Below are 24,085 nucleotides of genomic sequence, written 5' to 3'. Positions count from 1 at the left end.
ATTTGAAATGTAACAGTACATCACTCAAGAAGGGGAGACACTGTCAACTTAAAAATCCTTTGTCATAAACAAACATGTTAACGCTGTTGCTAATAATACCTTTGATTGTCAAAAGGGAAGGAAAACTTTAACATTCAAACTATTTGTTACTATGCTCTTTGTTCACTTTTTGCATGGCTCTCAGCATGGACAAAGTAAATTAGTGAAGTGAGTTTCAGTTTGGTTTATAATTGATTTTGCTCAGCTTCTAAGTGCTCCAGTGTTTGTGTTTCAGACACTGCATGGGAAATGTTTACATATTTAAAAATATGTTTTCTTTGATATGTCATTTGAGTCTTTAAAATATGAAACATTCTCTTGGCCCTGGTCTACACTACGAGTTTAGGTCGATTTATTAGATCGATTTAACCCTGCACCCATCCACACGACGAAGCCATTTTTGTTGACTTAAAGGGTTCTTAAAATCGATTTCTGTACTCCTTCCCAAAGAGGGGATTAGCGCTGAAATCGACCCTGCTGGGTCGAATTTGGGGTAGTGTGGATGCAATTCGACGGTATTGGCCTCCGGGAACTATCCCAGAGTGCTCCATTGTGACCACTCTGGACAGCACTCTCAACTCAGATGCACTGGCCGGGTAGACAGGAAAAGCCCTGCAAACTTCTGAATGAGCTCCAGCATGGACCGAACAGGAGGCTCTGCATCTGATCGCTGTATGGGGAGACAAATCCGTGCTATCCGAATTCAGTTCCAAAAGACAAAATGCTGGACTCTTTGAAAAAATCTCCAAGGCCATGAAGGACAGAGGTTATAACAGGGATCTGCAGCAGTGCTGCGTGAAACTTAAGAAACTCAGGCAAGCCTACCAAAGAACCAGAGAGGCAAATGGCTGGTCTGGGTCAGAGCCCCAGACATGCCGCTTTTATGATGAGCTGCATGCCATTCTAGGGGGTGCCCCTACAACTACCCCACCCCTGTGCTTCCCTCCTCCCCCACTTCTCCCAGGCTACCTTGGCAGTTATCCCCCCATTTGTGTGATTAATTAATAAAGAATGCATGAATTTGAAACAACAATGACTTTATTGCCTCTGCAAGCGGAGATCAAAGGGGGGAGAAGAGGGTGGTTGGCTTACAGGGAAGTAGAGTGAACCAAGGGGGCAGGTTTCATCAAGGAGAAACAAACAGAACTTTCACACCATAGTCTGGCCAGTCATGAAACCAGTTTTCAAAGCTTCTCTGATGCACAATGTGCACTGCTGTGCTCTTCTAACCACCCTGGTGTCTGGCTGCGCATAATCAGCAACCAGGTGATTTGCCTCCAGGGCCATTTACGGGGGGTAGGGGGGCAAGTGGGGCAGCTTGCCCCAGGCCCTGCAGGGGCCCCCACGAGAATATAGTACTCTATAGTATTGCAACTTTTTTTTATGGAAGGGGCCTCTGAAATTGCTTTGCCCCAGGCCTCCTGAATCCTCTGGGCAGCCCTGTTTGCTTCAACCTCCCACCCCACCATAAACATCTCCCCCTTACTCTCACAGATATTGTGGAGCACACCAGGGATGCCCAGAGGATTCCTGGGGCCATCGGTGGCAGGCGGCTCCAGTGGACCTCCCACAGGCATGCCTGCGGAGGGTCCGCTAGTCCCGCGGCTCCGGTGGAGCATCCGCAGGCACGCCTGCAGGAGGTCGACCAGAGCCGCGGGACCAGCAGACCCTCCACAGCCATGCCTGCAGGAGGTCCACCGGAGCCGTGTGACCAGCAAGCGGCAGGGGGCCCCCCGCGCGGCAAAATGTCTAGAGCCGGCCCTGTTCAGCGGCGGGGGGCCCTTCCATTCTGGGATCCGCCGCTGAAGTGCCCCAAAGACCCGCCAGCGAATTACCGCCGAAGCGGGACCCACCGCCGAAGTGCGCTCTTCGGTGGTAATTCCGTGGCGGGGGGCCCCCACCGCAGGTCTTCGGGGCACTTCGGCGACGGGTCCCTGAACGGAAGGGCCCCCCGCCGCCGAATTACCGCCAAAGACCGGGTTGCACTTCGGCGGCAGGTCCCGCTTGAGCGGTAATGCGATGGGGGGGGTCCTTCCGCCCCGGAGCGGAAGGACTCCCTCGCCAGCGAAGACCGGGAGCGGAAGAAGTTCCGAGGCCCGGCCCCGCAAGAGTTTTCTGGGGCCCCCGAGCGAGTGAAGGACCCCGCTCCAGGGGCCCTGAAAAACTCTCGTGGGGGCCCCTGCAGAGCCCGGGGCTGGGGCAAATACCCCTCTTGCCCCCCCCCCCCGGCAGCCCTGGAGTACACAGCAAGCAGTAATAACAATGGGAATATTGGTTTTGCTGAGGTCTAACTAAGTCAGTAAACTGTGCCAGTGAGCTTTTAAACATGCAAAGGCACATTCTACCACCATTATGCACTTGCTCAGCCTATAGTTGAACTGCTCCTTCAGTTCTTCAGGCTGTTCAGGCTTCATGAGCCATGGGAGCAAGGGGTAGGCTGATGTAGGTGCAACTGCACGCTGCTGCTGACTGGGAGAGCAACCTAAGGCAGAAGCCTCCAGCTGGCATGATATTCCAGGCAGGACTGAATCTCCATTAGACAAAACATAAAGAAGAGAATGACCTGGAGTCAGTCCCATTTTTGTCCAGGCACCCCCGACCGACATCACCGAGGCTAGCCAGGAGCACTCACAGGGCGATGACGACAGTTAGCAGTTGTATTGCCCCGTCTGCCGTCCGCAAGGCTAGGCAAGGCAAGGGGATGCTGCTGTGTAGCACTGCAGTACCGTGTCTGCCAGCAGCACCCAAGAGACATATGGTGACAATGAGCTGAGTGGGCTCCATGATTACCATGGTATGTCATCTGCACAGGTAACCCAGGAAACGATTTTTTGCTGTTGCTTTCACAGAGCGAGGCCTGATGACATGTACCCAGAATCACCTGCGACAATGTTTTTGCCTCATCAGGCATTGGAGCTCAACCCAGAATTCCAATGGGCGGCGGAGACTGCGGGAACTGTGGGATAGTTACCACAGTGCAAAGCTCTGAAAGTCAACGCTAGCCTCGGTACTGCGGACGCACGCCGTCAACTTAATGTGCTTAATGGGAGCACACAGAATCGACTGTATCAAATTGATTTCTAAAAAATTGACTTCTATTAAATTGACCTAATTTCGTAGTGTAAACATACCCTTGGTCTTGTCTCTAACAGAAGCTTACTTTTGGAACTAAATTTAGTCTCTTCTTTGACTAAGTGGTAGCCCAGATAATGTTAGTTATGTAGCAAAAACCGGGCACATGCTTCTATCATATGAGAAAAATGATAGTCGGTGTCCTCCAAGCATGCATTATCCTCCACTACCATGAGGTTAATAATAATGTTGTTAGTAGGGCATTGAACCATGCAATTATGAGCTTGAGTTAATATTTGCCTCTTCATCAGACTTAGTGATAACTACTGCCCCCAGCATCTAGGAACTGGGTTGGTTAACCCAATAAGCAGATGCTCATATCACAAAAAGCACCACTACATTTGGCACAAATTGCCAACTTTATTGTCATTAGAGAGGTCTGGTGATTGAGCTGTTTTGCCCTTGGCAATGAGCAAAATGGTATAAGAAAATGTGTTCTGCAGCTGCTAGGCCTGGACCTGGATAAATATTAGAATCCCCAATGAGAGCTATATGCCACTTTTCCATAGCCCTACCATTCATTTCCATGTTATAAATAAATTCATGTTCTATACTTGCAAAGATCTATCCTTCTCAGCTGTACTAGTACACCTGGTGAGGTTATTTACACCAGTGCAGCATGTGTGTGAAATGCTGCTGTTCTGACTGGATAGTGTTTTCGAGCCTCTTTAAACTGGTGCTAATGATTTCACAAGGTGCAGGATAGTGGAGAATTGGGCCCTTGCCTCTACTTGGTGCAGAACTGTAGATAGCTTCCTAGAGAGTTTATCATACCTGTTATAGAAGAGTTCCAGACTCTTGGTGAATGATGACATCATGTCCTGACTAGACCTGAACAATTTTTTTCAGTTCAATAATACATTTGCCCAAAAAAAAAGACCTGAAATGAAATTTCTTTCTGTTCAAAATCAGCTGATTCCCCCTCCCCCTACAGGTTTTTGGTTTGGCCATCAAACCAAAACTTAAATTATTTGCTCAGCTCTAGTCCTGATACTTCCCAGATTTGGTTGGGGAGGAGACAGTAGCTGAAGATGAACCCTCATCTTTACTCTCAGATCAATGAAGTTAAAACAATAAGTGTCAAGTGCTGTTTGGGATTTGGATTTTGCCATTATTCACTGTACTCTATGCTAATACTTTTTTTTTAATGCTGCTCTAATAACTAGCTGCCAAGAATTGTATCTCCACCCTGCCTTCATGTGCATTAATCTCCATCCCTCATTCTTTTAGTGTTGTTTGTGTTTAATATGCTAATATAGAACATATTTTGAATTATTGTAATAACTGTGATATCTGTTGAAGCCTTAACTCAGGAAAGTGCAGTTTTTAGAACTAACAGCAAGGCTCAGAGGTTGAATCACAGCTTTTGTGTTCCAGCTCAGACCATGTTTTGTCCTTCGTGATTCACAAAGGATGAGGCTATGTCTGTTAACCATTGGCTGTTTAAATACTGAGAATCTGTCCTATCAAGCAGGAGAACTATTTAGAGCAAGTGAGAAATATGTAAGCGTATCTGAGTATGCAATGTGTCTGATGCAAATCAAGGAAGGACTGCACAGGTAAGAGAGCAGAGGGCATATTTTACTGGAAGGCAGATACAAGTACTACTAATAAATATGAAATAATTGGCTTGAATATTCCCTATTTCATCATTAAAGAGGAAAGGTGCAGTATAAGGGTAAGATTCTATAAACAAGGACTGTGTACACATCAGGCCACCAGGCTGTGCATTTTGGCCTTCTCTTTGTAGATGACACCAGACTCTGTCATAACTGTGTTGTGGAACCATGATATAGCCATGTAAAGATCAAGGAACTGATCTTGTTTTCACACTGAGAGTCATAAAGTAGGAAAGTCAGGAGAAAGTATCACAGCTGGGATCCTTCTCCTATGAAGGGGTATGCAGGAAAACCACTGACTTAATTAGATGCTTTATAAAGTGATTTGAGAGGCTTAACAAATGAAAAGTTCTACATGAAAGCATTTTATATTTCAGTGTATCCATAATAACTTAGGTTTCATGGGACATTGCAGCTTTCTACCTACAATTTCAGATCAAAATCTTTCAACTGTCTATAAACTCCATTATGTTATCTCCTAATCTAGCAATTTTTCATCAGCTGCATAAGTAGGAATGTCCCTCTCCTGTTCATGGAAGCCAAAAGAAATATATTTTTTGAAAAGTTATGCTTTAGAGCAAATTGGTTTGCTGACTTGTTCTAAAAAATGATGTGCCAAAAAAAAGACTATTTTTGTTGACAAAGTCTTAGAAAAATCCCCTTCTTAATTTCCAGCTGAGATATAATACTGTCCATCAATTATTTTTGCTGGCTGTGGCCTCAGTTATAAAGGGCATTGTGATGTGCTGCATTCATTCAGCTGTTACTGATTTTGGGGATGCTCATTATGGAGCGAGCATCTCTTTATAGCTATCTTATTGTACACGCAGCACCTTGCAAAGAGTCTTTTAGCACCTCTGGACCCCAAAAATTACTATCTTGGGCGGCTTGTTCCAGAGAATGCTGCAATAACCACTATGAAGTAAGAAATGGTAGCTGTAAGTGGTAATGGAGAGGTAACTCAGACATTCCATTTATTTTGGACAGAAATCTTTATGCAGCAACAGGCCAAATCAGAGAGAGCAATATTAAGCCTTATAATCTGTGTGAAGATTCTCAAAAGAATAAACATCCAAGATGACTGTGATTTAACTCATACAAAAACACATGGTACAATTGAATTAACGCTTAGAACACCTGAGTGCCCCAATTTTCTCCCCACTTCTCAGCTGCCAAGCCCATCTACAACCCACCAAGGCCCCCTCCACAAGTTTCCAAACTCACCTTCCAGAAGGTGCCCATCTCATCTTTATACACCTTGCCCCACTTCAGGATTAAAATTCTCCTGCTACTCCCAGAAAAGTGCTCTAAACACATCTCCCTGGTGCTGAAATTTCCCTGATGCACCTTACTCCTCTGGGGATGTACCAGACTTGATTCACTTCCCAGGTGCCAGACAGTCCCCATTGCTCATCTGGGATCAAAATCTTCTGTAATGTTAACATAATTTTCAAAGCAACCAATTGTAACCTCATAAACCTATGATTAAGGCATCAGCTGGGCCCAACTGCAGCAGCTCAATTCTTTAAAAAAATATCCTGCTTTGATGCAATCCTCCTTAGTAGGAGAAGATAGCGGGGAGGGAAATACAGGAAATGTTTTGTGTTAGGTTGATTTTCAAATAGTTGAATTTTATGTCAGTGGGTCATTAAGGGTAACATGAAGTGTCACAAGATGTTCATATCAAACTAGTTTCTTAGCCTACACATCAGACAGATCCCACTGGCTGAAGCAATTATCAGTGTTGAGTGGTGTTCTCTTTAAACTAAACATCATCTGTAGCACAGGCTTTTCTCAAGACAGAACACTGCCATGCATTCCTGTTGTGTTCTTACTGCCAAACAAGTCACTCCCACACCTCAGTATATTGCTCAGGACTGTATTATTCATTGTCCTTGAACCTCCTGCTGTTGCACTAGACTGCAGTGTACTGAAGAAGTGCAACGTGGCATTTAATAAGTGAACCATATGTGAGGTGCAACATGGCAGTTAATAACTGGACTACATCTGTGATGCAATATGTCCATTAGTAACTGGATGATACCAGGGGTGCGACATGGCATTCTGTCTATGATTAGCTCTGTGTTACTAGATTTTTTTTTTCCTGATCTCTGAATGACCTGGTTATTTATGGGAGTAAGCCAGACTATGACTATTATTATTATTAATTATTATTACATTTTTCTGTGGTTTGATTTCCTGTCTTGTAATTACAATATGTACCCCCTATCCTGATATAACGCAACCCGATATAACATGAATTCAGATATAATGTGGTAAAGCAGCGCTCCTGGGGGGCGCGGCTGCACACTCCAGCAGATCAAAGAAAGTTCGATATAACACGGTTTACCTATAATGCGGTAAGATTTTTTGACTCTCAAGGACAGCATTATGTAAATATTAGGCTGTTGTGCAGTGTGTAGTTGATGTAGTCCGTCTGCTCTAGAGATAGCTACATTTTAGTAGTGAGTGTGGGTGTAGTTTGTGAAGTATTTGGATCCCTTTGCAATGAGAGGTGCTAGATACATAAGCTATCAATATGAGGGTTCATATTACTGTTGGAGATGGTCCAAAAACAGAACTTTGGATCCCAATCCTAGAGAGAGGTAGCAGGGGTGGTCAGATTTGAATCTCTGGATACAAATCTATCATTCTGGTTTGGTGAAAATTGGCTTCCAGTCCAGCAGACAGTATTGTCCTGGTCAGATGTGACTGACATTTCATGAGAACTTTCCCTCGGCAACAACCACCTCCTAACGGAGAGACTAAATTCACAGATGGTACTAGGAGAAAGAAGACAGGAAAGAAAAAGCTTGACATGCATGAGTAAAGTCAGGAGAGAACTAAACATCAGCTGACTCCTTGCTGACTGGAATTTTGTTAATTTCACACTATGATGGGGTTAAGTGCTATATAAATTTCTAAACAAACACACACGTGCACTGAAATGCAGCTACCTCTGAGATTAGAACATGGGAGCTCTTTGGCAGTCCACAAATACAACAGTTTAGAACAAGCTGTGAAGAATACCTTGTTCAAATGATAAGAACACTGAGTTCTAGAAAGAACTTGTGATAAAATTCAAGTCCTCTATGCCTGAATAGTAGTTTATACCTAATAGGGTAGGAAGAATACTTTGGACAGAAATGCAAGCATGCCCCAGCTTGTGGCATCAGAGTCTGCTAAAAGTGAATTGGAAATTAAAATGCAAAGCTCCTACCTTCTATGCTGTACTCACAGATGCATAACTACATGGGGTGTGGCATTACAAAATGATAACATGGAGTTGCAGCATTTTGACACACGTCATCCTTCCACACTACACACTTTTCAGTAGTTGACCCAGAAGTTGCTCTTGAAACGTATTCCTGGAGTATGGAGGGAGAGTTGGAGGGATAGATGAAGGCTAACTTTGGGTTTTCCACGCTCCCCAAACTTTGTGGTCATTAGCAGAAAATAAACTTCCTTGGATTTGCCCAGCTCCCGAGTCATGTTCTTGGCTTTTCTACTGACTCACTTATTTCCTGTCTTACTGGAGTTTTATGAAGCTTAATTAATACTTAAAATTATTTTGTAATTGTAATGCTTTGAGATCCTTGGATGACACGTGACATTTAAATGTAATTACATGTGATTCTGACAAGAATTTTGCTTTGCAAATTGTGTTGTAGCTTCGAGCCAAGGTGTGAGAACTGCGGTAATATAAAAGAACTAATATTCCTGTTTCCTCATCTAAAGCCGTAGTCTTCCTTTATAAATGCTATGGAACATCAAGAGCACATGCGAGAGACGTCTGTATGCAGGATCTTTGAAGCAGGCCATGTTCCAAGCTCTTGTTGCCTGACCCTGTTGACAGTTAATAATCATTGTATTGATGGCTAGTTGATCAAAAGGTCATAAGGTTCTTGTTCCAAATCAGGCTATACAGAATTAAAATCAATATCTTGTTGGAATCCTCAGGATGGATGACAAGGAGGCTCACACTGAGGGCAAAGTAAAGCCTTGCAGATTGTTATTAAAATTAATAAAGCCAGAAGAGCTCCAAGCCCCGTGAAAAAAAGATAAAATAATATAGTACTGGGGATAGCTGTGGTATTGTTCTTTTCATAAGCTCTTAGATTTTCATACTCCCCCTCTCCTCTTCCTTGAGTACCTAGTGGTGAGAGACAAAGAACCAGCTCTGTCTCCGGCATGGCAATGATTCCAATGTGTGGGGAGTGAGTTTTGTGCCATTTAAAGTGTATACACATGTCAAAGGGGGCCTTGCTGAATTTGTACTATTGAGGTAAATTTGTAACTATCGAGGTGTATGGAGAATATGTTGCAAACAGAAATACTGCTGCCTTGCAATTTCTAGAAGTGGGAAGGTTCCCACACTTCATCAAAAATGAACAATTGTTAATCTGGTATTGTCTGAAATGTTTTCAAGGGCATGTGAAGGAGCGATCCACACGTTTGGACTTGTGCCAACACTTATCATTTGGAGCAATGTGACGGGTGGGATCTGTAACACCACACATGTTTTGCTAAAGATTAAGCAATGGCATGGTCCTTGTACAGTCTTCTGGCATGAGTCCAAACACTCACTCCCCCCTTAGATTTTGGGGAACTAAGGGTAGCTTGCTCGATGGCAGCAGCTGGAACTTAACAGTAAAAGGTCACCACAAGGAACATGGAAGTGATCACTACAAGATCCATTTGAGCAAGGGGTGACAGGTATACTTAGTGCCCCAGAATCTAAGGGGTGACAGTCACACTATTTCTCTATGCCAACAGTCACAGGCCTACTATACTTATGCTAATTTATACTAATTTGCTTAAACTAAGGTCTTACAGGATATGGGCCTGTAGGTTTCTTATGTTACAGCTAGATATAATGCAGGCTAAGGTAGCCCTATGGGCTACAGAGCTACACTCTCAAAGAGATGAACAGATTGTGGATTTCACTCCACCTGTATACAAAACCGAACAGGGATTTTTTGGGAGATGAGGGCAAAATCTGAAACTGAAGCCCCCAATCCTTCAAAAAACAAATTACCTCTAAGGGGAGGTCCAGGAATCTGTTATGATGGAGGGGCAGTTAGGCCAAATTTGAGTGGTGGTGTGACCCTGTGCACCAGTCACAACACCACTCGGTTTTGGGCCCTCTCGAACAGGCATTGGGGAAAATTGCCCCTTTTGTCCCCAATAGGAGGCTTTTCCTGTGTAAACCTAATGGTTGTGATGGTCAAGCTTGGCAGTGAGAGAAAGCAATCACTTCTGTACTTTTTGTTCTTGGGCCAATTTCAGGCAAAGCCTTTTTACAAATATGAAGTTCTGATGTGATTTGTTTATATAGCAAGAAAATGATCCATGGTGCAGTCTCACCTTTATTCTTTATAAGGATGTTTATCTTGCAAAAAGGGTTTTTCATAGGCTTCCCCTGGATGGTGATGAAAAGATGTGGCCATTTGTGCATTTTCTAAGAAATGAGTATTGAAAAGGGGCATTTTCTTCCAAACTAGGGAAGGAAGAGTTAAGTAATTTTGAAACAAACCAGGCAAAACTGACCTTAGCTTTTTGATTTACAGTGGCATCTATTTGTTTCTAAACAAGCAGTACATAAACTGCTAGCCATTGTATTGTTCTGTGGACAGACAAAGCCACTACATGGCTAGAAAAGAACTGATTTTTTTCTAGTTAGTCTGAAGGTCTTGTTTATTGAATAACTGGAGAGACATTCAAGTTTGAGAAATTCTATTCCCTGCTTACAGTAATTCTTCATTTCTGATTGTTTAGCTGACATTTATTCTCCAAAGTAACTTTCCTAACGTACTTAGCTAGTCTGCTACTGCATAACTGTCTAGCATCATGCTGAGTTAAAAAGAAACCAATTTTAAAATATACTATGAAAACAGATTGAATGGGCATTTGTAATATTGTGGTCACATTGCCTGCATTGTAAGAATGCTTTAAGGGGAATGAGCAAAAGCAAGAATCTTTACACTCTTTCATTTCTAATTGCATGCTTCATAGTCTTTTACAAATATCGCGTCTTAGGGGAGAGTTCAGGGCCGCCCCAGGGTGGGGGCAAGTGGGGCAATTTGCCCCAGGCCCTGGGCCCCGCAGGGGCCCCCACATGAATATAGTATTGCAACTTTTTTTTATAGATGGGGCCCTGGAAATTTCTTTGCCCCAGGTCCCCTGAAACCTCTGGGCAGCCCTGGGAGAGTTAAAACAGACTTCAATAAATGCCCATAATCTAACGGCCAAAGCAGGATGTCAGTTTTATTTAAAGACCAGTTTAATGCAGAACTGTCTAGAGCAGCTCTGCTTTCTGAAAACAAGACATACTTTGGTCATCCTCGATTTATATTAGTCCTTGTTAAATGCATAAATTGAGTCTCCGGACATACTTTGTATATTTACATTCCAAATGTCTCCCAGCCATTTCTACTTTCTAACTCAGACAGAAAAAGACACTTAGTCACACAGTGTCCAAGCATTATAGATATTCCAGACAGCATGAAAAATGGCATTTTACTTAGATCTGAGGAATTTTGTGTGTACTGTATCTCAGAGAAAATGAAATGCAACAGGAGAAGCAACTAGAGATCACCTGTGCCTACAGGTTATAGATACAGCAATTACAATAATTTTTAAGAAACTTTATTATGAAAACTAAATAGCTGGTGAGCTAATGAAAAAGCAAACTTTTACAAACAAATCCTAACTGCTCTGCAAGATTATATTTACACAGCATGTGTCTGACTTTACTTTAGCTTGGAGAGAACTGATAGATTTATTTATCTTGCTCTCCTCATTGTAATTCAGAGTGAGTACTGTAATACTTTTTAGATCTCACTAAGGGTAACAATACAGCTGAAAGCCTAACCTAGAGTATATTCATCCCTCTGTGTAGCAAGATCCAATGAACTTAACTTTATCTAAGAAGCTAGCTGACAACTCTTAAGAGCATCACAACACATAAAAGAAAGTACTCACCAGTCATCAATGTGTAATAATTTGGATAGGAAAGGCTGGGAAAGTCTGGGGTCATGTAATCCACTTTCACTCCCCTGTCCACAATCTCTTTAAAGCCCGGCAGGGACTCCAGTTCATTGTCATTAATGTAATCATAACGAAAGCCATCGATCAGAAACACTAAAAGCTTTCGACGGGCAAAAGATGAGCTTGCCATAGTGAGAACAAGGAGGAAAGAAAGGGTCATGTGCTTTGCCATGTTGATAGAACTCTCGCCAGAGGACTGTCAGTGCTGCCTGTCCCTTTGCAATGACTCTGGGTGAGGTGTCTGAAGCTGCTTTCAGGGGCTGGACTTTACGCTGCTCTTCTCACTTGGCCGGTTTGACTTGCAGGGTTTAAAGGTACAGCACCATTTATTAAAACTGCTTTGCTTGCAAGATTACAGGTTAATTGCTAAAGTATGATTAACTTTGCTTCCAAGTGTATAGTGTGTGCAGAAGAGAGAGCTTGTTACTTTTGTGTTCAAGAAATGTACTGAGCAATGGAAAAACACTGTGTACAAGAAATTGGAGACTAAGATGAAATTCCAGGAATCAGTCAGTGTGTGCTAGTTAACATTGCCTTCTGGCCTAACAAAAGAAAACAGTAGGAATTATGTAGCATTTGGTTTCCAGTTTCTATGAGTCTATTTCAGCATAAAACTCCATGTTCCACTCAGTTAGCTATGTCTGTAAAAACCACTGCAATAATGCAAACAACTTTTAAAAAAATAACCACGTTTTTAAGTAGAAGAACTCTAACAGAGGTTAACAACCTCTTTTTGAGTGTTTTAAAATGATCTCCAGAGACACGGGTGTAATTTATTTTCTTGCTATGGCTTTTGGTAGAAAACTGGACTAAGATTATCATAAAAAACCCATCTCATTATTTATTTGTATTACCATAGAATCAAGGCACCCCAGTCATGGGCCAGGACCCCATTTTGCTAGGTGCTGTCCAACCAGAAAAAAATGACAATCCCTGCTCCAAGTCTAAGAACCCACTTGTGAAGTGGTGTTGTAATATTAGACAATCTATTATTCATACAGCCCTTTTGTAAACGAGCAAGTTTTCTGTGTTCTATAACATTGTAAAATATCAATGAGTGATTCACAAATTCACACATGAAAAAAATGTTAAAATTTTACCCGTAAACAACAACCCAGCTTCTTCCTGCCCATCCATTGCCTGAAAATCTATAATCTTGCACAAAAGGATTGATCTGCTTTGAACCTCTGCTGCTATGCCTCTCCAATTCTCATCTTCTGTGCGGTGGCACCTAACTCTAGCAGTCCCCTGGTTTGCCTAGTGTGTACCTGCCTGACCAGAGATCCACACCCATTTCTGTGGCATCTCAGTGCAGCACAAATTTAAATACAGCAAAGAGTCAGATTGTGGAACTTTGTTATCCTGTATTCTCTACCTTTTCCCCTTTTAACCCTGTTATAACTATAAAGGGAAGGGTAACAACGCTCCTGTGTACAATACTATAAAATGCCTCCTGGTCAGAGACACCAAAATCCTTTTACCTGTAAAAGGTTAAGAAGCTCAGGTAACCTGGCTGACGCCTGACCCAAAAGACCAATAAGGGGACAAGATACTTTCAAATCTTGGGGGCGGGAGAGGCTTTTGTTTTGTGCCCTTTGTTTTGGTGTTGTTCGCTCTTGGGACTAAGAGGGACCGGACATCAATCCATGTTCTCCAAATCTTTCTGCACAAGTCTCTCAGATTTCAAACTTATAAGTAACAGCCAGGCAAGGCATGTTAGTTTTATCTTTGTTTTCTCAACTTGTAAATGTTCCTTTGCTAAAGGGAGGTTTACCCCCATTTTGCTGTAACTTTGAACCTAAGGCTAGAGGGGGTTCCTCTGGGCTCTTTGAATCTGATTACTCTGTAAAGTTGTTTTCCATTCTGATTTTACAGAGATGATTTTTACCTTTTTCTTTAATTAAAATTCTCCTTTTAAGAACCTGATTGATTTTTCATTGTTTTAAGATCCAAGGGTTTTGGATCTGTGTTCACCAGGAGTAATTGGTGAAAGTATACTCTCAAGCCTACCCAGGAAAAGGGGTGTAAGGACTTGGGGGGAGGAATTAGTCTCAGATCTGCCCAGGAAAGGGGGGGATTAGGGACTTGGGAAATATTTGGGGAAAGGCAGAGTTCCAAGTGGCTCTCCTCTAAGATTTGAAACATGCTTGGTGGTGGCAGCTTACTGTTAACCTAAGCTGGTAAATAGGCTTAGGGCGTCTTTCATGCAGGTCCCCACATCTGTATCCTAAAGTTCAGAGTGGGGAAGGAACCTTGACAAACCTTATGAGTGTGTGCTTGGGTATAACTAGTTTTGTCCACCAGCTGTGTGTAGTTATTGGGGGGAGCAGAAAGGAACTAGCAGAGAGAGCTGAATCCTGCGTATAGGCGTGTTAGGCCCAGAGCTCAAAGGCATAGGCCTGGTCTACACTACAAAGTTAGTTTGAGGCAAAGCAACTTATGTCAATCTAGTTGTGCACGTGTCTACACTTAAATTTGTCTCCCACTGAGGTAAGTGCCCCGTTACACTGACATAGTAACACCACCTCCCTGAGAGGCATAGAGTCATGGTCAATATACTTAGGCTGAAAGTGTAGACACTGCGATAGTTATGCTGACCCTAATTGTCCTTCAGCAGCTGTCCCATAATGCCCTACGCTAATGAATCTGGTCACCATTATGAACTCCACTGCCCAGGGGTCACAGAGACTGGAAGCTCCCCTTCCCTTTAAAGCCCTGCAAATTTTTGAAATTCTTTTTCCTGATTTCCTGGCTTAGTGAGCACACTTACCAGCTCTCCATTGTTGAGTGTGACTGACCAACTGATCATAATGGCTACACACTCCAGATGCTCTCATGCCTATGCCTGGAGTAGACAGGAGATATTGGATCTCCCGAGTCCTGGGCCTGCAGGGAGAAAAGGCTGTGCAGGCACAGCTCGAAGCTAGCCATAGAAACATCAATGTCTATGAGCAGATAGCATGGAGGATACAGGAGAAGGGCTACAACAGGAACCAGCAGTAGTGTCATGTGAAAGCCAAGCAGCTGTGGCAGGCATACCAGAGAGGCCAACAGTTGATCCAGTGCTCAGCCTCAGACCTGCCGCTCTTACAAAGGGCTGTATACCATACTGGGCAGAGATCCCACCACCACCCACCACAGCACCATCCAAGATGCCTGAGTCACAAGTTCCTGCTGTGAACAGCAAGGAGGAGGAGGAGTATAGGGGACAAGTGACCAGGGGAATCCAGCTGCTCAGTGAGCCAGGACCTGTTTTTGAATCCACCGCAGTCCAGCCAGGACGAGCCCAATGCAGGTGAAGAAACCTCAGGTAAGTGTGTACATACATATTCAGTTATAGAGAAGGCCCCCACTCCCCGGAGTAGGTTTCTAGGGAGGGCTGCCTTATTTCTTCCTCCGCAGTAGGACACTTTCCCACGCCAACTTCAGCAGGCACCATTGTAATACACAGGCGAGCAGCATACACGCCTTTGTAACACTCAGGAGTGAGATATCAGCTAAAATCATCACCATCTGTGGAAAATAGTGCAGTATTCAGTGCCATTGCCCTATACTAGTAGAACTGTGCAAACCCAACCCCCAGCAGGCCATACTCATCGTGGCTAGTCCTGTGACTGGTGCCATGCACAAGCAATCCCAAGCAGAAGTAAGAATGTAGTGCTTAAAACTTTAGGGAAGCAAGGGACGTGAATTCAGCATCTTAGGTTTCACTTTACGTATCAGCATCTTAGGTTTCACTTTACGTAGTGAATATGCTGGCAATGGTACTACCACTGTGTGTTTTATCTTCAGCTGCTGCATTGCGGCCTTGAGGGTATCCCTCTTCACGCGTGCAGAATGCCTGAGCCAGATAAGGAGGGAAAAGAAGAAGACTCAAGATAACATGTTCAGTGAGACTTGTGAGCCAGTGCCGCATCAGACTGAGAGCACAGGACCAGGAGAATAAACATTGCGGACAGCCTGGAGAGCGAAAGAGCGGAGAGGAGAAAGGCCCAGGAGTCCAAAGGAGGTAAAGGAAAGGGAGATGCACCAGGACATAGTGAGGCTTCTCAGGTAGCAAACAGATGCTGCAGACTCTGGTAGACCTGCAGGTTCAACAATCCGGGGCTCAGCCTGTTGAGAACTCAGTATCAGGATCTCCCTATACCCCCCACTCTCAACACTCCACATGGCCTCAGGGGTTGCTGAACTACCTTGACAATTCTATCCTGGGGGACATTAAAGACAATCACAGCTTCACTTACACTATACTGTGAAAGCCACTGGTAGCAATCTGGTGTCTCAAGTTTCCACAGTGTGATTGCTATTCACTTCTCCACTGTCAGCACAGCTCTCATTTTGGTGTCCCTACACTGGAGGGCTGGGGCAAGCTCAGTGCACACATCCAGGAATGTTGCCTTGTACATCCAAAAGTTCTGCAGCCATTGCTTGTCATCCCAAACCCGCATCACGGTGCAATCCCACGAGTCAGTGCTTATTTCTCAGGCACAGAAGCAATGCTCCACCATGTGCAGCTGCTCTGTGAATGCCACCAATAACCTTGAAGTAATTCTTACTATGTCCCACAGCAATCTGTCCTCCAAGGAATTGTTATGTTCCACATTCATTAGGTGGTTCTTGCAGTTCTGCAAATACTCCAGAATTGTGCGTCCTGTGCTTACAACACTCAGGACAATAGTGCAGAGGTATGCAGGTTTCATGCTTCTGTCCAAGATGGTGGACAGTCAGGATGGCCAGGTGGGTATGTATGTGGGATTTGTGAGGGGGGGAGGCATGAAAATTATGGGATACAGATGACATTAAGGGATTGAGACAGCTGCAAACTGGGAAGTTGATTCCATGCTCCCAGACGCTCCCGAGCAACTCTTTTCAGCCCTGTTGTGGATTGCCAAACCTTCCCAAAAGACTGTGCACTGCATGGAGATGAGTTGCACACTGGGATATAGGGTGACCAGACAGCAAGTGTGAAAAATCAGGATGGGGTCAGGGGTAATAGGATCCTATATAAGAAAAAGACCCAAAAATCAGGATTGTCCCGATAAAATTGGGACATCTGGTCACCCTACTGGGATACCTACCCATAGTCGGGGTGAAAGTAACTTAAAGGACTTACCAGTACTCCAGAGTCCTTAGGAGGGGGCGTGGCCTCTGCTGGAAGAGGTGGGGCCTTTAAATACCTGGGTGCTTTAAATTAGGATTTGAAGGGTCCAGGGCTGGGGCTGTGGTAACAGCAGCTGAGAGCCCAGGGCCCTTTAAATCACTGCCGGAGCTACCAGCTGCAGAGGCGGCTAGGAGCCCCGGGGGTGATTTAAAGGGCCCAGGGCTCCAGCTGCTACTAACACAGTGGAGCCCCGGACACTTTAAATCACCATCAGAGAGGGCCCTGGCCTCTGGCAGAGCTTTAAAGGGCATGGGGCTCCGCTGCAGTAGCAGAAGCCAGGAGCTCTGTCCCTTTAAATCACTGCCAGAGCCCTGCTGCCACTACCCCAGGGCTCCAGCAACAGGGCTCGGGTGGTGATTTAAAGGGCCTCAGAGGGTAGCACCAGTAGGAGCCCTGAGCCCTTTAAATCATCACCCGAGCTGCACTGCCAGAGCCCCGGAGTAGCAGCGGCAGCTAGGGTCTTGGGCAGTGATTTAAAGGGCCTGGGGCTCCGGGTGCCGCTACCACCCTGGGCCCTTTAAATCATCTCCAGAGCCCTGCTGCCAAGCCCTGGGGTAGCAGCGATGGTGCTTCGGCGGCAAGTTAAAGGGTCCCTGGGGCTGTGGTGGTGGCTGAGCCCCGGGCCCTTTAAATCACTGCCAGAGCCTTGCCACCACTACTCCAGGGCTGCGGCAGGCTCCGAGGACAATTTTAAAGGGCCTGGGGCAGTAGTGGCTACCAGAGCCCTGGACCCTTTAAATCGTCCCCAGATCCCTGCTTCCCCAGGGCTCTGGCAGCAATTTAAAGGGCCCAGGGCTCCAGCCGCTGCTGGGAGCCCCAGGCCCTTTAAATTGCTGCCAGGGGAAGCTGATTTGCCCTGGTACGGCACACTGGCTCTTGCCGGTACACCATACCGGTGCGTACCGGCTTACATTTACCTCTGCCCATAGTCACCACACTTGGCATAAATACAAGCACTCCTGGTGAGTACACGCAGCACAAACACAAGAAGCCAAGTATGCATTCACACAAGTGATGTGCTAACTGCGGCAGTTGTATGCCAATGTAACTTAAGTCGACATATGTTTGTAGTGTAGACATGACCTGAGAAGGATGGAACTCTACTACCTCTATAGGGGACACTGAGAAGGCAGACAAGGATTTTTTTTTCCCTCTGTGGAGGGCTGGAAATCACTTGAGGGATGGGTGGACCGTCTTGCATCATTGTGAGCCTGACTCCAACAGGGGCCAAAATCATATTACTCATGGTGAAATCATAAGAATTGGCAATGCTGTGAGCTGGACGGGTGGCAATGATGGTGCAGATCTGACTTCACACCAGCTGTGACAAGAGCTGATGTCACAGACCAGACACAGGTAGTTGCACAGCAGAGCAGAGCCTGGTAGTTCAGACTTCTCAGAACTGAAGCTGACTGGAGGAGAAGAGACATACCTCTGATTACCCCAAAGTCTAAGTGGCCCCCTGCGACAGAGTGCAGTTAGGAAGCTGATTGAGGTAATCAGATAACCAGCTGGGCGGGATAAAATACCAGTTAGCCCATCAGCCCAAATCAGATAATGAGGTACAGGAAGGAAGCTCCAAGGAGGGTAGGGGGAGAGGGCAGGGAACAGGGCTAGCTGAACCTAGTCACACAGGGACCCAAAAGCACAGAAGATATTGTAACTAGACTGTTGCATGGGGGCTACAGTGGTACTGGGGGAGGGAACTTAAAGCAAATGGCACTTAAATGCACAGCTAGTAGAGTCTGCACAGTTTTTGTGGGGCAAGAAGACAGGAGTGAAGGCACACCCTGGTACACATGAGGGTCTTGTCCTGGAGCATGATTTTCCCCATCTGTGGTGACAGAGGACCAGACAGGAGAAGTTGGGGTGAGGATTCGGCATTTGGGCAATGGATCAGACTCTACAATGGTTGGTGGAACAACAAAAAGAGGTGCAGAAGACCATGCATTCGTTCCAGGAATCCCATCAGATGGAATGACAGTCCCTCCTTGCATGGCAGGCCAAGCAGCAGAAGAGCCTTCAAAAGTTCATAAAAGAACAGGCACAGATGCAGCAGCAACCGATACAAGGTCTGGTAAGTCCTCCAACAGAGAATAGCAGTAGGACACAGAGGCTGAGCCTGTGTCAGATGGGTCCAGCAGATGACCCTGATGTATTTTTACTAACTTTTGTGAGTTAGTAAATGCAATGGGAGTCAGATGGGATAAGGTATCATGGACCCTCCAAATGGCACTCTGTCTCAGGGGAAGCCCAGGCAGCCTACATGGCCTGAGTGAAGAACAGGCCAAGGACTACTATGGGATAAAGGTGGCCATTCTGACAGGACTGACTTTTCAGTCAGAAGTTTTGGGCTACTAGATGAATGGGGGCGTGCAACCCAGGGCATTTGCGCAAAACTTAACAGACTGGGCAACTCGCTGGCTAAGGATAGACACACAAAGTGCTGGGTTAAAAATAGATATGATAATATTGGAGCAATTTCTCCAGAGCCTCCCTGAAAGTGCACATGTTTGGGTCCTGAGGCACCAAGCAACGACCCTAAAGGAAGCTATAGAGGTTGCAGAAGAGTTTGTGGATGCAGACTTACCCAGGAAAGAATTCCAGCTGCTTCAGGGACCATACCTGGGGAATAAGGGAGGCAATTTTGACACACCCATGACAAATGAGAAGAAAAAGAAGGAGACAAGGGGAACTCCTTCAGGGAACCAGGGAGTAGTTTGCTATTGGTATGGATGGCCGAGGCATATAAAGTGAGACTGCCCCATAAGGGAAGGTGGGTTCACAGAATTTTGTGACTAAAACTATGAGAGACATGCAGGAAAAGAAAACACCTCTATCCCTGTAAATGTGGGGAGGAGGCATCAGAAGGAACTGGTGAACACTGGTTCAAAATGCACCCTGGTCTGGAGGTATTTGCTGCACAGCCCCATTGGATGCTGCCAGGTGAGAGCTGTACTAGAATGTATTCATGGCAAGAAGAGACTTCCCAATGGCAGAAATACCCCTAGAGCAACGGTTCTCAACCTATAGCTCACGGGCCACTTGTAGCCCAATCAGCACAGAGCTGCGGCCCATATGTCATCCTCAGCGCCATAAAGGTAGTATTGGATGCAGCCCACACAACGCACTGGGCCGCATATGTGGCCCACAATAGTAAATAGGTTGAGAACCACTGCCCTAGAGGTTAAGGGGAGGTTTAAATGGAAGTGACTAGGGGTAAGGGCTGGCTCCAGGCACCAGCTAAAGAAGCAGGTGCTTGGGGCAACCAATACCAAGGGGGGGCCCTCTGGCCGCTATTGGGGAGCCACGTCTGGGTCTTCGACGGCAATTCGGCAGCGGGTCCCTCAGTCCCTCTTGGAGTGAAGGACGTGCTGCTGAATTGCTGCCAAAGAGTGGAGCGGTGTGATTGTGCTGCCGCGGCTTTTTTTTTTTTTTTTTTTTTTTTTTTTTTTTTTTTTTGCCGCTTGGGGCAGCAGAAAACCTGGAGCCAGCCCTGGTAGGGGCGGGGCATGGACTGCCTCATCCTGTTATAGGGACAGTCTGGAGCCCCTTCCCTTATAAAAGAAAATCATGGGTCCAGATCCCCCCTTGGCATGAAGCAAAATTAATAAGAAATGAAGCAAATGGACTTGACATTGAAACACCAGAGAACCTGATACACAAGCCAGAAGGAAAACGGGACCTCCCTAGGAAAGGGAAGGGAGGAAAAAGGCCGCTTAGAATGAGAGTAGAGGTAAATGGTACCTCCAGCTTGCTGCTGGAAATCAGACAGTTCTGGGGAACCTCACCACCAGAACAGTGGGAGGAGGAATCCCAGCACCAGTCCATGGGGTTGTGGGAGCTTGAGCCCCTACTGGAGGAGGAAAATAAGGCACAGCAACAGGCCCTACCCCACGCTGAAGAAGGAGAGGGTAAAAAAAAGTGAGGAATAGGCTGCCCATGGCATGCGGGCCTATGGGCATAAACAGAGTTATGAGTGGCAGCGCACACCCATGAAGTGTGACTTCTGAAGGTGGAAGATGGAAAACCAGCCTGGGGGCAAACATGCACCGAAGAAGTCCAGCACCTCCTCTGAAGAGGGCTAACGGGCTGTTTATATGCAGTGTAGATGCTCAGGCTGGAGCCTGGGATCTAGGACCCTGCAAGGTGGGATGGTCCTAGAGCTTGGGCTGCAGCCTGAGCTGGAATGTCTACACCGCTATTAAACATCCCCTTAGCCATCCTAAGCACTGCAAGCCCCAAGTCAGCTGCCACAGGCCAGCTGCGCGTGTCTATAATAATAATGGCAATATACCTATCTCCTAGAACTGGATGGAACCCTGAAGGGTCAGTGAGTCCAGCCCCCTGCCTTCACTACCAAGACCAAGTACTGATTTTCCCCCATATCCCTCTCAAGGATTGAACTCACAACCCTGGGGTTTAGCAGGCCAATGCTCAAACCACAGAGCTCTCTCTCCCTCTAATTACAGTACTGACATATGCAACAGAGGCCTCAGGGAACAGCAGCCTCTGCTCCCTCTCAGGTTCTGAGGAGAGGGACAAACATCCAGAAGATATTGTAAATAGACTGTTTCACTGGGGCTGTAGAGGTACTGGGGGAGGGAACTCAAAATAAATGGCACTGTGAATGCACAATTAGTGGAGTCTTCACAGTTTCTGTGAGACAAGAAGAAAGAGATGAAGGAATACCCTGTTATATCCCTTGAGTGGGCTTTAAGTGGGTGAGGGATTGCTTTGTGACTATGAGTTCTGGGCCTCCAGAAGCTGGACAGTTAATACTTGGAATTGGGGGGGCTGCACTCCTGCCACATGGATGGCTCATTTTGCAGGTATTAAGATCCAGGTATTTGATCCCCACTGCTGACCACCCATATCGGAGTGTTAACATGAAGCTCCAGATGCACTTCCCTGAGGGGGAAGAATGCAAGCCATGCCTTGATGCCTGCTCAGCGCGGCACTCTGTCCCCCTCTAGTGGTGGCTAGGCCAACTAAAAATGGAGGAGCTTGCTGTAGTCTTGGCTTAACCTGGGTGTTTTAGCTCAGACAGTAGATGTTCATGTATTGAGCCCCCCGGCTGACAAACCACCCAGAGGTGTCAGTATGACATGTATGATTTTATGTGACTGTGCAGTTAAGCTGGATTTTGGTTGCCTGACCTTGACTTTCTCCTCAGCCTCCTGGGTGTCTGGTTTCTGCTGCGATGACATTGCTCAAAATCGCAGGAATCCTAAAAGGACGCTCAGTCTTCGCCTTGGCTAAGACTGTGGAGGGTAGAAGTGCTTTCTCTGGCTATATAGCTCCTTTCCCTGCTACGCTCTGGCTCCAAACACACTGACAAGAGACAACTGAACGTAACATCAGCCCCTTTTCTCTGAGTCATGATTGGTTCCAGTAGTATTGCTAACCAGTTCTATCTCTATCATTAGGCAAGCTGGGACACTGAGTCCTGGGCCTCTGTCTCCATTACTGTGTAGTCCAGGGGCAGGTCTCCTAGAGGCTTAGTGTGGTATTTCAGGAGCACCCCCTCCAACAGGGTTACATGATTGGTGGTGTGCTTCTTTTGTTTGCTTTCCCCTAAATAAATAGGTGTTTGTGGATCCATATTCCCAAGGATTCCTGAGTGCTGGTGAGTGGTAATAACCAGGTACAAAGTGACCAGGAAGGTTATATTTGAACTTGGAAGGATTAGAATTTATCAGTGAATGTCAGTAAACGTTGATTTCATTGTACACCCACAAACTGATGAAAAAATATTTCCATCGATAAAAATGGAAATTGACCGATTGAGGCAAAGTAAGGAAAATGCTGTTTGAGAATTTATTGGAGTTTGATTTATTGGAGATGATATTTACTTTGTATATTTTGAAATGCAATGTTGCCAATTTGTGTTCCAACAGTTATAAAGCTTTAACTTTTTGAATCTCAACATTAAATTGAATGTATATCATTAAATAATTATTGTCTGACCCCTCTACAATTTCCTACAACTATGAAAATGTAAGTAATAAAAATTTTAAAATGCTTAAAAATAAACATCATCATGCATTGAAATTATAAACAACTAACAACTGAGTTCTGCCAACCCTAGTTACATTGTAATTTCTTAGAGCCAGAAAAGTGTGGCTCAAGCCATTTTATTCATTTTAGAAAGGGACTGCTAAACAGATTGAACCTGCCTCTTGTTGCAGTCATTGACATCTGGCCGAAGGGCTACAGTTGCAATAGCTGGGCTCAGAGCCACATACAATGGCTTGTACTTCCGTCCTTCAGTGCTTTGAAAACTTCTGAGTACATGTCTATTGCGTTCAGTTGCATGTCATACTGAAGCACCAGACAAACACAGAATCCAGAATGTGATACAATCAGGTAAATAAGACATGCAGTGGGAAGTTTCTGAAATAGTGAAGAAGTGCAAATCACTAGATCAGAATGATCATCTGTGCATTTTACATCCCTCAGGGCTTGAATCTCCACTTCTTTGCTCTGTGTAGTCATTTACATCTGTGCAAAGTGAGGGTAAAATGCTTGCTTTCTGATTTGCATTTTCCACCTCTTTGCACTCACTTTTCAAAGCTGTAATGACTGCATAAGGTGCAAGTAAGTAAAAGCAGCGGTTCATAGGTTGTGGCTTCCAGTGCTACTACAGGCTTATCAATACCTCAGTTCTAAGAGTAAGGTGACCAGATGTCTCAATTTTATAGGGACAGTCTCAATTTTGGGGGGTCTTTTTCTTATATAGGTTCCTATTACCCCCTACCCCCTGTCCTGATTTTTCAACCTTGCTATCTGGCCTCTCTACCTAAGAGGCAGAAAGGCGGTTCTTACTAGTGGGAAGAAACCTCCAAGTGTTCTTCCATAATTCTGCATTGAAGAGCTATCTGGGAGCTCAGTGAGACTGGGATATCTACTGGGGGAAAAGGAGAGGAAATGTGAGGCGTGAGTTCAGACTAGATGGAGGGGGGGGGGGAAGGAGAGGAGCCACAGAAAGGTTTGAGGCAATCGTAGGGAAACTGAATGGGCTCGCGCATGCAGTAAAGCACAGCTGCTAAGCTGTGAGTTCAGAAAGAAGGAGGTTTTATAC

At 45.3% G+C, this 24,085-nt stretch overlaps 1 protein-coding gene and 1 long non-coding RNA gene across 6 annotated transcripts in view; one reads left to right on the top strand and one right to left on the bottom strand.

The window, feature by feature from the left end:
• The window catches only part of ENPP6 (ectonucleotide pyrophosphatase/phosphodiesterase 6), a 55,139-nt gene extending 43,088 nt beyond the window's left edge, over positions 1 to 12,051 (bottom strand). Inside the window, exon 1 of the mRNA XM_030563060.1 lies at positions 11,775 to 12,051. Within this exon, the coding sequence (XP_030418920.1) occupies positions 11,775 to 12,012 (238 nt within the window). The 5' untranslated portion in view covers positions 12,013 to 12,051. The remainder of the gene's footprint in view (positions 1 to 11,774) is intronic.
• A 15-nt stretch (positions 12,052 to 12,066) lies between these two features.
• LOC115651835 lies at positions 12,067 to 23,716 on the top strand. 5 transcript variants are annotated; one of them, XR_004000459.1, is made up of 4 exons: positions 12,067 to 12,154; positions 14,936 to 15,150; positions 15,633 to 15,849; positions 18,848 to 20,421. It is a non-coding gene; the product is annotated as an uncharacterized LOC115651835 (long non-coding RNA). The 5 variants fall into 5 exon arrangements; XR_004000458.1 differs by having other exon boundaries at positions 12,091 to 12,154; positions 14,598 to 15,150; XR_004000461.1 differs by lacking the exon at positions 12,067 to 12,154 and adding an exon at positions 22,178 to 23,716 and having other exon boundaries at positions 14,042 to 15,150; positions 18,848 to 19,078.
• The last annotated feature ends 369 nt before the right edge of the window (positions 23,717 to 24,085 follow it).

Source organism: Gopherus evgoodei, chromosome 5, assembly GCF_007399415.2.
Source record: "Gopherus evgoodei ecotype Sinaloan lineage chromosome 5, rGopEvg1_v1.p, whole genome shotgun sequence".
NCBI lineage: Eukaryota > Metazoa > Chordata > Testudines > Testudinidae > Gopherus > Gopherus evgoodei.
Note: the sequence above shows the minus strand (reverse complement) of the source record. Positions and strands in the feature narration are given on the sequence as shown.